The 12,802-nt window shown below is 39.8% G+C and overlaps 1 protein-coding gene across 1 annotated transcript; it reads right to left on the bottom strand.

Moving 5' to 3' along the window:
• Window positions 1-4,050: 4,050 nt before the first annotated feature.
• On the bottom strand, window positions 4,051-11,522 carry LOC122552855 (uncharacterized protein C1orf115-like). Its single transcript, XM_043695897.1, has 2 exons — window positions 11,007-11,522; window positions 4,051-4,724 (listed from the first exon to the last, which is right to left on the bottom strand). Exons 1-2 carry the CDS (start codon window positions 11,418-11,420, stop codon window positions 4,605-4,607), a joined length of 534 nt encoding a protein of 177 aa, XP_043551832.1. The 5' UTR covers window positions 11,421-11,522; the 3' UTR covers window positions 4,051-4,604.
• Window positions 11,523-12,802: the final 1,280 nt, after the last annotated feature.

Below are 12,802 nucleotides of genomic sequence, written 5' to 3'. Positions count from 1 at the left end.
CTACTGTCAATGAGTAGCTGTTTATCATTGGAAATACCTACTGATTTTCAAATGATCTCTCGTGATTTCTTGTTTTGAGTTCCACAATGCATAATACAACTTGCTATGTTTTTCCCAGCTAAGCCCATGTCCATAGCCCCCAATATTTTCTCACCAATGTGCCTCACTCCTCAGCCTTTCCCCTTTAGTTCTGCAAAACATTTTTCTATTTCAGGCATACATTCAAATTCTTTACGAAATTTGCTATTGAATTTGCTTTCACCACTCTTTCATGCAATGCATTCCAAATAATAACTTACTGCACAAAAAAAACAATTCTCATCATCACCCTTAAGGTTCTATCACAGATTATCATTAATCTGTGATCACTGGTTAGTAAAACATCCATTATTGCAAACAGTTGCTCCTAATATACTTAATGAATATAAAAAATTCAATTTTCTCTTGTCTCTCTAAATAATTAAATTGCTCAGGTGTGATGTTACTCTGGGTAAGTCTTCTCTTCAACCTCTCCAAGACCTTGACATTCCTCTTACACTATGATGTGCAGAATTGGACACATTGCTCTTAATTGTGAAACAACACGTGATTCATGAACAGTTGAAGAATAACTTTTTCAAAAGAATTATTCTCATTACTGATATAGATTGCTAGCAAGGCCACCATTTATTGTCCCACACTACTTGACATTTAATAAGTAGTAGTGAGCCATCTTCTTCAATCACTGCAATCCATTTGATGAAAGTATCCAGATAATGCTGTTAGTTAGATCAGAGTTCTCGATGTCTGTAATTGCAAAGAAGAAGAGGCGACATATGGCTAAGTCAAGATGGTGCATTAACTTAGTCCATAAGACACAGGAGCAGATAGAGGCCATTCAGCCCATCAAGTCTGCTTCACCTTTCAATGAGATCACGGCTGATCTGATAATGACCAACTCTATTTTCCTGTCTTTTCCCTGCAATCCTTGATTCCCTTACTTATTAGAAACCAGCCTATTTTAGCCTTGAATGTGCATAATGGCCCAAGCTCAACAGCTGTCTGTGGTGAAGAATTCTATAGATTCATAATGCTATGAGAGAAAGAATTCCTTATTCTGAGATTGTGTCCTCTAGTCCTAGACCCTCCCACAAGGGAAAACAATGCTTCTGCATCTACCCTGTCAAGTCCTCTAAGAATCTTGTATGTTTTAATAAAGTTGCCTCTCATTTTTCTATATTCCAATGAATACTGGCCAAATCTATTCAACTCCCTCTCAAAAGAGAGCCCTTCCAGACTGGGATCAGCTTACTGAAGTCTCTCTGGACTGCCTCCAATGCAAGTGTATTTTTCCTTCAATAAAGGATCCAAAACTGTTCACAATATTCTACTTGTGGTTTGACTAGTGCAGTGTACAGTTTTAGCAAGGACCCAAAATCTCACAGTTCTGTGGCTTTCTATAGTCTCTCTCCATTTAAATAAAATTCAGCTCCTCGACTGTTCTTGCCATATTATATAACCTCACATTTCCCCACATTATATAGAGGAACCCTGATTATCCGAAGGACACGGACATGGAGTATTTCATTTGGTTAATCAAATTCCAGATAATCGAATGCTGGATAGCATAGTTTAGTCAAACATTGGAACCTTGCGATCTTGCCAGACAATTCGACCTTCAGATCATCGAATGCCGGATAATCCAGGTTCCTCTGTATTCTAGCTGCCAAGCTTTTGCCCACTTACTTAACCTGTCAATATCCCTCTGCAGGCTCTTCGTGCCATCCTCACCATTTGCCTTCCCCCTTTTTTTTGTCATCTGCAACTTGGCTATAATACAGTCACTTTCCTCATCCAAATCATTAAGATATAATGTAAATAATTGCGGTCCCAGCACTGATCCCTGCGGTCCACCTGAAAATGTTCCCAACCCTCTGCCTTCTACTAATAAGTCAATCCTCTATCCATATTAATACAGTACCTCCAATACAATGGGCTCTTAACTTATTTAGTAGCCTGATGTGTGGTAACTTATCAAGTGCCTTCTAAAAATTCAAATATATTACGTGTACACCCCTGCTCCCTTTTATCTATCCTGCTTGTTGCCTTCTCAAAGAACTCTCCTAGACTTGGAAGGCAACTCCACATTTCTGCATCCTATCCTCTCAACCAAAATGTACTGGTGCTGAAGTGTGTTCAGTTGCTGTGTGTTTCAGTTTGTTATGGAATGGAATTTACAGTCATGGATATGCAAGTAGAGGAGTACAGTGAAAAGTTTTACAATGTCTCCTTTTATGGAGTCATCTTAGGTACAAGTACTCAGGTACAAATCTTAGACGCAAAAGAGGAATGAAAAAAAAAAGTTGTTGCACCAGACTCCAGTCCAACAACCATCCCTGTTCTGCTCCAAGCTCCAGAGCACCCCACACCAGCTCTCAGCTGTTGCAAAACAAGTTTTCTCTGGGACTGCTTCCCCATGTCAGCCTCTGACATTACAATATCCAGTAGTTCACTCACAACCCTTATAATGATTCCACCTTGGATTTCTACTTTTCATTCTTGCTACTGTTTAATTAAGGACAGAGATATAAAAAGAGACAGGGAGACTAACAAAGATACACATAGCTTTTCTCAATCTCTTCTAATCATTCTATTACCATGGTTATACAACCCATTTATTTTGTTACTATAAACACCAGTGATCAGACCATCATCTCCCAGTTAAAGATGTGGTAGTGATATTTGCATATATTTTCCTTAGTTGAAAAGAAACAAATGCTTTAGGCTCACTTACATATTGTGTCAAAGATTTGCCAGAAAGCTGTTTTAACTCAATGTGTGCTGATTCCACAGACAGCTCAAGATGCTCCAATGCATAGGTCGCATGACCCTTAATTCCTTTACTGTTCATTTACTGTTGTAATGCTTTTATCCATTATTTGACTGATATCTGTTTTCATTCCACTGATGATGCTCCTGTGTTTTCCTTTTTCTTAATGGAATATATATTATCCTCTGTTTGCTAAATTATGTTGGTACTGTTGTTTGACGCTTTATAGTTTCAAAGAAAGGAACATTCAAGACGTCAACAGTTCTTCTCACAATTGAGTGATCAAATGTCTGTTTTTTTCTGTTTATTTAAATTAGATATTTTCTATCTGGTCATTACATTCAGCAAAATAACACTATGTTCTGATGACATCATTAACATTTTGTTAAGAAGTCTTTATGAACAAATGTTTCCTTTCCTCCCTTTATAGAAATATAGAAAACAGGAGCAGGCCATTCGGCCCTTCAAGTCTGCCCAATATGATCATTCAAATGATCATCCTGCTCAGTACCTGTTCCTGCTTTCACCCCATACCCTTTGGTCCATTTAGCCTTAAGAACCATATCTATCTCCTTCTTAAAAACAATGATGTTTTGGCTTCAACTGTTTTGTGCAGGAGATTTCACAGGCTCACCACTCTCTGCGTGAGGAAATTCTCATCTCAATCTTAAATGGGCTTCTCCATAACCACAGTTGGGTGTGTGGTGTTGGAAAAGCACAGCAGGTCAGGCAGCATCCGAAGAGCAGGAAAATTGACATTTCAATCCAGAACCCTTCATTGAGCTCCGACCCGAAACATCGATTTTCTTGGTCATCGGATGCTGCCTGACCTGCTGTGCTTTTCCAGCAACACACTCTCAACTCTGATCTCCAGCATCTGCAGACCTCACTGTCTCCTACTCCCTAACCATTAACTGTGACCCCTGGTTCTGACCATATCAAACACCACCCCCCTCAACTCCAATCAGGAACATCCTTTCTTTATCTATTTTGTCTAGTTCTGTTAGCATTTTATAAGTTTCTAAGAGATCCCCAATCACTCTTCTAAACTCCAGTTAGTATAGTCCAAATCAATCCTGTCTCTATTCATCAGATTGGTTCAATTGTTTCTGTAAAATTCCATTAAGTCTTTTGTATGCAATGGATTAATGCCAGCAAAAAAAAAGCTATCAGTGCATACAAGTCAGTTTTCTGCACTTCTAAACTTAGTTATTGAGCTTAATAATAGTTCAGAGATAGGAAATCATTTATGGAAGTACAGTTTGTGGCTTTATTTCAATGACTGACCAATAAAGATACAGGTCTTTGTATCAATCACCTATTGTGCATAGTTTCCAACGACTATGGAAATAAACCAAACATTATAAATAAATTACAATTAACAAAGGAAACTACTATGTATAAAATCTGTAATTTAATAGCAATTAGAATGAGAACAAGCTTACATCTAAAAATGAACATTTGTAAATATAGGTCTGTGATAGTACAATATATTTGCTGCAGCAATCATGAACAAAAGTAATCTATCTGCCTTAGGGTAACTGATTAGCCTACAAAAATGGTAATGAGTGTATAGGAGATTCATGATGCCAGCATCTACTACAGCCTTTGGCATTGGCTTCTAAGAAAACCATCATTTAACTTTATAATAACTGTACAGATTCATGTTGAGCATAAAGTAATATTTTAAAGTTACAAACATATAATTTTGCATCATTAACATAGAAATTCAACAATGTATGAAATCTTCCAATGTTCTCTCAGTCCTTCAACGCATCTCAGCAATCTCAGTCCTTCAACGCATCTCAGCAATCACAGTAAAAGAGGTTGCATATGGCATTGTGTAATTTTGTGCAAATTCTTGAACGCCAAGTACAAAGTAATTCCATCCAGCACGCAGGACTTTTAAAATGTTCTAAAGAGTAAAAATTAGCATTATTAGATAATTGAATATTTGAATTACCAAAAAACGAGCATCCAGAGTACAAATTATGTCAGTGTTCTATTCTTCGGTAAAGTATTAAGATATTTGAACGGCTCTGTCATGCTCCAGTACATTGCACCACTAACTGATGAATATGATTTGGAATCATAGAATCACTAGAGTGCAGAAAGAAGCCATTCAGCCCATCAAATTTGCACCTACCCTCCACACAGCATCCCACCCAGATCAACACCCCCAATCTATGTGCAATTTACATGTGCAGTTTTACAATGCCAATTGTAATAAACAGTAGATAATTGACAGCTGGTTAGCCACTTCCTTATTGGCAGTGAAGGAGGAATAACATTGGAACTATTAGCATTAAATTTGTTAAATCTTTACACTTGCTCCTTACATAAAGCAGCAGCTTGGATGTTCTCTTTACTAGAAAGCAAGGGAACAAATAAAACATGACTGTAATCTTAGCTTTACTGATATTGAAAAGCCTACTTGTCATTACAGCAATGTCATAAAATCTGTAGAGGGACATAAATGGCAAGCAGGTAGTCCACAAATGAACTTCAAACTTCACTGTAATTTTCACTGTTGTTTTAAAAGAAAATGATCAAATGTACGGGGCAAATCCCAACATGACCTGCAATATCTTTTGTTGTTTTTGCAAACTGCTGGTGAAAGATTAGTACATGTTTGTAAATGCGGATATACCAACTAGGAGTTAAATATCTGGTGCTAAAGATACTAGTCATTACACTGCTCAGACAAAATAAAACTATTTCTGTATAGGTATATAATAGAGTATACCACTAAACAGCTGTCTGAGTTAAATGTTTCTCTGTTGTATATGTGTTCCCTTTTTGTACATTCTTTCACCTGTAAAGCCAAAAATTCTAACTGAATGTAAGCATATTTTAACTTAAGGGAAAGCATACCTCCTAAAACCATCAATGAAAATGATGACAGTCAAAGTTCAGAAATGTTATACTTTTCCACTCATTGTCAGCCTCAAGCACATTCACTTTGGTAGGTTGTAGTTCAATTTAAAAAGCATGTGCCCATTTATTTTTCCCCACAAGTATGTTTTTACTTTAACCTAAAACAAGCACATGTTTGTGTACTGCAGGGGCGTGGTATCTTTACAGTTCAGCAACTTTTATGACTTTTCCAAATAAAATTATAAATTTTGAGTCAAATTATGGAGAATTTTGAAATGATCATTCAGAAACTGTGTAGAAATGACCATCCATCACTTCCTCTGGCAGCTCAGTCGACACATTAACTACAGCTGTAAAAAGGTTGCCTCTCATGTCCTTTTTAAATCTTTCTCCTCACACCTTAAATATATGCCTCCAATTTTGAACTCCCTTACCCCAGGGAAAAGACCCCTTGTCATTCACCTTATCTTTGCCCCTCATGATTTTTTAAACTTCAGAAGGTCCTCCCTCAACTTCTAGTGAAAAAGGTCCCTGCTTTCCAGTCCATTTTTATATTTTAAACCTCCACTCCCGGCAACTTCCTATGAAAAGCCTAGCTGCCTTTGTGCTCATTCACACTTGAGTCCAATTAATAACAATACAAAGGGACTCACATTACCATTGATATTATATCCATGGGAATGAGATGAGGGAGCACCCACAGCAATCAGGAAGCCCAGTAACATTAACTGTATAGGCTGGTGTCAAGCACAATGGCTGGAGAGATGGGAGGGGTAGGGCTATCCCTTCCAAGGTAGGGTGAAAGAGAGGGATTCCTTGAAGGGTAGGGTCACCAGAGGTCCCCTCCATGATCATTGTCCTCTTTTATCCTCCCCTCATGGCTCACTCTAATCTCCCATCACTGGACCATTTTAACTTTCCAAACATAGACTGAGACTGTCATGGTGTTAAGGGTTTCGGTGGAGAGGAATTTGTTAAATGTGTACAAGAAAAGTTTCTGATTCAGTATGTGGATGTACCTCCTAGGGAAGGTGCAAAACTTGACCTACTCTTGGGAAATAAGGGAGGGCAGGTGACTGAGGTGTCAGTGGGGGAGCACTTTGGGGCCACGACCATAATTCTATTAGTTTTAAAATAGTGATGGAAAAGGATAGACCAGATCTAAAAGTTGAAGTTCTAAATTTGAGAAAGGCCAATTTTGACGGTATTAGGCAAGAACTTTCAAAAGCAGATTGGGGACTGATGTTCGCAGGTAAAGGGACGGCTGGAAAATGGGAAGCCTTCAGAAATTAGATAACGAGAATCCAGAGAAAGTATATTGCTGTTGGGTGAAAGGAAAGGCTGGTAGGTATAGGGAATGCTGGATGACAAAAGAAATTGAGGGTTTGGTTCAGAAAAAGGAAGCATATATAAGGTATAGACAGGATAGATCGAGTGAATCCTTAGAAGGGTATAAAGGCAGTAAGTATACATAAGGGGGAAATCAGGAGGGCAAAAAGGGGACATGAGATAGCTTTGGCAAATAGAATTAAGGAGAATCCAAAGGGTTTTTACAAATACATTAAGGACAAAAGGTTAACAGGGAGAGAATAGGGCCCCTTAAAGATCAGCAAGGCGACCTTTGTGTGGAGCCACAGAAAATGAGGGAGATATTAAACGAGTATTTTGCATCATTATTTACTGTGGAAAAGGATATGAAACATATAGAATGTAGGGAAATAGATGGTGACATCTTGCAAAATGTCCATATTACAGAGGAGGAAGTGCTGGATGTCTTGAAACGCATAAAGGTGGATAAATCCCCAGGACATGATCAGGTGTACCCGAGAACTCTGTGGGAAGCTAAATAAGTGATTGCTGGGCCTCCTGCTGAAATATTTGTATCATCAATAGTCATAGGTGAGGTGCCGGAAGACTGGAGGTTGGCTAATGTGGTGTCACTATTTTAAAAAGGTGGTAAGGAAAAGCCAGGGAACTAGAGATCAGTGAGCTTTTCGTCAGTGGTGGGTAAGTTGTTGGAGGGAATCCTCAGGGACTAGATGTACATGTATTTGGAAAGGCAAGGACTGATTAGGGATAGTCAACATGGCTTTGTGAGTGGGAAATCATGTCTTACAAACTTGATTGAGTTTTTTGAAGAAGTATCAAAGAGGATTGATGATGGCAGAGTAGCAGATGTGATCTATATGGATTTCAGTAAGGTGTTCGACAAGGTTCCCCATGGGAGACTGGTTAGCAAGGTTAGATCTCATGGAATACAGGGAGAACTAGCCATTTGGATACAGGACTGGCTCAAAGGTAGAAGACAGAGGGTGGTGGTGGAGGGTTGTTTTTCAGACTGTAGGCCTGTGACCAGTGGAGTACCACAAGGATCGGTGCTGGACTCTCTACGTTTTGTCATTTATGTAAATGACTTGGATGCGAGCATAAAAGATACAGTTAGTAAGTTTGCAGATGACACCAAAATTGGAGGTGTAGTGGACAGCAAAGAAGGTTACCTCAGATTACAACAGGATCTTGACCAGAGGGGGCCAAAGGGGTGAGAAGTAGCAGATGGAGTTTAATTCAGATAAATGCGAGGTGCTGCATTTTGGGAAAGCAAATCTTACACTTAATGGTAAGGTCCTAGGGAGTGTTGCTAAACAAAGAGACCTTGGAGTGCAGGTTCATAGCTCCTTGACAGTGAAGTCGCAGGTAGATAGGATAGTGAAGAAGGCGTTTGGTAAGCTTTTTTCTATTGGTCAGAGTATTGAGTACAGGAGTTGGGAGGTCATGTGTGGCTCTATAGGGCATTGGTTAGGCCAGTGTTGGAATATTACGTGCAGTTCTGGTCTCCTTCCTATTGGAAAGATGTTGTGAAACTTGAAAGTGTTCAGAAAAGATTTACAAGGATGTTGCCAGTGTTGGAGGATTTGAGCTATAGGGAGAGGCTGAACAGGCTGGGGCTGTTTTCCCTGGAGTGTCGGAGGCTGGGGGGTGACCTCATCGAGGTTTACAAAATTATGAGGGGCATGGATGGGGTCAGGGAACCTAGAGCTAGTGGACATAGGTTTAGAGTGAGAGGGGAAACATATAAAAGAGACCTACGGGGCAACTTTTTCACACAGAAGGTGGTACGTATGTGGAATGAGCTGCCAGAGGAAGTGGTGGAGGCTGGTACAATTGCAACATTTAAAAGGCATTTGGATGGGTATATGAATAGGAAGGGTTTGGAGGGATACGGGCCGTGTGCTGGCAGGTGGGACTAGATTGGGTTGGGATATCTGGTCAATATGGACAGGTTGGACCGAAAGGTCTGTTTCTATGCTGTACATCTCTATGACTCTATGACCCTTCAGACTGGCCCTGCACTGTGCTGTCAGTTCAGGCTCTTCAGTGTAATGGGACTGTCAATAGTGCCATCGTGGCACTGCTATTCAGAAGTGTCCAGGATTTTGACCCAATGACAGTTTGGGAATGGTAATATAGTTCCAAGTCAGGATGGTGTGGTTTTAATGAAATCTTGCAGGGGGTGCTGTTCTTGTCTATCTAATGCCCTTGGCTCCTTCCAACTTGTAGAAGGTGTTGCCAATGGACTCTTGATACATTACAACAATACAATCTGTAAATGGTAAACTACCAATCTGTCAGTGATGAAGTCAGCTGCTTTGTCTTGGATAATCTTAAGCTTGTCAGAGCTGTACTGATCCAGGCAACTGGACAGTATTCTATCGCACCCATGACTTGTGCCTTGTAGATTGTGCATACAGTTTTGAGAGTAGAACGCCCAGTGTCTGACCTACTCTTGAAGCCATAGTATTTACATGGGTGGTTCCTTCAATTTCTAATTAATGCTAACCCCAGGATGTTGATAACTGGGGACCCAGCGATAATAATACCATTAATTGTGAGGAGCAGATGGTTAGATTCTCTTTTGCTGGAGATGGTCATTGCCTGACACTGGCGTATTGAGAATATCAATTTCGTAGAAGATCAATAACCTCAAAAGAAGTAGTTAAAACACGTGAAATAGGTCATCTGTACATTCCCCCAGGAGGTAAGTCAGTTAACTGGCAAAGTAAGGCAAGCAGCTGAGAGGTTTTGCAGAATTTTAGGACCACAATTCTCAACATAGCAAATAATCTAAGTTTTTTCACAGTCCTCATGTATTCAAATTATCTACAAAAATCAGGATGACGCATCAAATCAAAAGGGAATGATGATACAAGCCATAACTCAAAGTACAAAAACGTTGAGGTTCATGATATTAATTGAGCTGATTTAAAGGAGACATTTCCTGAGATGTTTAAGTCCCTAAACTTATTAACCAAAATAGGGGAAAGAATACATCCCAGAACATTAAAAATATAATTTGCTTTTGTGTCATTTATCTTTAGAGACATCTATACAATTCAAATGAAATAAATTCTTGACACTATTTGGCCAGAAATTCAGATTATGCAGAGAATTTAGAGCCTGCAGAAGCTCATAAATCTGGCCATTTTGTGAGTCATGACCAGTCCCTTCAGAAGGAGGGCAACATGTGTCTGTTGGTAACATCATGCTGAGGAGACAAAAATAACAAATGATTTGTGAAATACAGAGTTGGAATTGTTGACAAGGGGATTGGTATCCAGGTTCTACGAGTGTGGCAGAGGGGAAAGAAGCAGAATTGCATGAAACGCAACACAGTCCAGAGCACTGTCAGCCACAGTGCTGTAGAAGCTGGTGGTCTCAAGGGAGGACAAAACTGAAAACTGGTATAAAAGGTTGCGTCTTCCGAGTAGTTGCGCAGGAGCCGCAGAATCATTACGGAAGGCAGCCAATCAGCCCATTGCCCATGCTAGCTCTCTAAGGAGATATTCAATAATGTCATTCCTCCACATCTTTCTTCCAACTTTGCATATTTCACAGGGAGAATGGGTAGGAAGTAGGCAACGAAGTGGTTTAGTCAAGGTCACTTTGGAAATTAGGGGTACTTACGGTTATATTGATCTGGGAAATTGCGTTTGAGTTCTAGGCGTAATACTTCAGGAACGATATTCTGGTCTGAGCTGAGATACTGGGAGGGACAGCGAGATATGGCGCAGATTTGCCAAAATCCGCGAGGTCAAACTTCATAAAATTGGATCATTTTTCTTTGAGTTTATTAGTTTGAGGAGTGGCTGCCTTGGAGTACGCAATATCTTGCTACAAAAAAAGTTACCTTTGCTTTATAACATTGATGTGTATGAGATGTGTGCAGAGGTCAGTGCAGAAACACTTGCCCAGACACCTTCTACCATCCGGCAATTAACAATCTTACGAATTTAGTATTATTTTGAACGTCTATTTTTCTTACCTTCTTGCACTTTTTAAGCTTTTGCTTCCTTTTGAATTTTTTGGCCGTTTTGCTCTCCTCATTCGGATTCTCTCCCAAAGACTCGATCAAAGGCTCATATCTGTCTGGAATTAAAGCAATGTGAACTTTTTTAGAACCTGATGTCTTCTTAACATATTCTGGTTTCTCGGTGCTTTCGCATTGAAGTCCATCTGCGGACTCCTGGATCTCTTGGACAGTCGGGAGAATAGCGACTTTTTTCAATTTAGCTTTGAAATGCCTTATGTTTTCCAACGTCAACTGTTGGTCAGTTGAAAGCAAGTTTTCTTGGTCAGTTCCAATTGCATGACATTTTCCCCTTCTACCCTGAAAACTGGCAAAACCACTGAATGGCAACTGCCTTTTTACCAGGGATTTTAAGTTTTCCGCAGTCATTGTGGTGATTCCATGGAAGTAGAATTTTTGCACTATCCTATCCTGATAAACAATGTAACCTGCCCTTTGGCGCTGCTGTAATCTCAACCTTGGCCGCTTTATCTTATTTATATGCATCAGGCTAAACCAATCGATTGAAGTTGTGTTTTCTTTGTACAGGACTCGCTGAATGTTTCGGCACTTTCCGGGAACAGGGAGACTACATTGTTTAATAATATTGCTGCTAACTCCCTAGAACAATTTGCAGGGAAGTTTTTTTTTGTGTTTGAAAATATACAAACATCCCAGTGCACTTCACAGAAATTTAAGGAGACAGGACATGCTGCCAAAGAGGGGGAGATGTAAAGTTGACTCGAAGAGGAAAGTTTTAAGGGGGGAATGAAGTGACAGAGGAGTTTGGAGAAGTTATTGCAGACCGTGGAAAGTACTGTAGGTGATAACACCATAAGATATATGAGCAGAAATTAGGCCACTGAGCCCATCAGTCTGTTTCGCAATTCAATAATGGCTGATAAACTTGTCAACCCCGTTGTCCCCCTTTCTCCCCGTAATCCTTGATCCCCCTCAATACTTAAGAACCTATCTATCTCAGTCTTCAATATAGTCAATGACCTGGCCTCCACAGCCTTCTGTGGCAATGAATTGCATAGATTCACCATTCTCTGGCTGAAGAAGTTTTTCGTTATCGCCATTCTAAAAGGTCTTCCTTTTAATCTAAGGCTATGTCCTTGTGTCCTAGTCGCTCTACAATGGAAACATCTTCCCAACATCCGCTCTGTCCAGGCCATTCAGTGTTCTCCATGTTTCAATTAGATTCCCTCTCATCCTTCTAAACTCTATAGAGTATAAACTCACAGTCCTCAAACATTCCTCATATGTTAAGCTTTTTATTCCAGGGACAATTCTCGTGAACCTCTTCTGAACACACTCCTGAGACATGGGAGTGTTGTTCTAAACTGCACACAATACTCCAAATGTGGTCTGACCAGAGCCTCAGAAGTACATCCCTGCTTTTACATTCAAATCCTCTCAAAATTAATGCCATCATTGCCTTTGCTCTCTGAACTACTGACTCAACCTGCAAGTTTACCTTGAAAGAATCCTAGATTAGAACTCCCAAGTCTCTTTGCACTTCAGAATTCTGAATTTTCTCCCCATTTAGAAAATAGTCCATGCCTCTATTTTTCCTACCAAAGTGCTTTCCCACATTGTACTCCATCTGCCACCTCTTTGCCCACTCTCCTAACCAGTCCAAATCCTTCTGCAGCCTCTCTGCCTCCTCAATGTTATCTGTCCCTTGACGTATCTTTGTATTGCCTGCAAACTTAGCCAGAATGCTCTCAGTTCCTCCATTTAGATCATTAATGTATAAAGTGAAAAGT

This window comes from Chiloscyllium plagiosum, chromosome 9, assembly GCF_004010195.1.
Source record: "Chiloscyllium plagiosum isolate BGI_BamShark_2017 chromosome 9, ASM401019v2, whole genome shotgun sequence".
Taxonomy (NCBI): domain Eukaryota; kingdom Metazoa; phylum Chordata; class Chondrichthyes; order Orectolobiformes; family Hemiscylliidae; genus Chiloscyllium; species Chiloscyllium plagiosum.
This window is presented reverse-complemented; position numbering and strand designations above follow the sequence as displayed.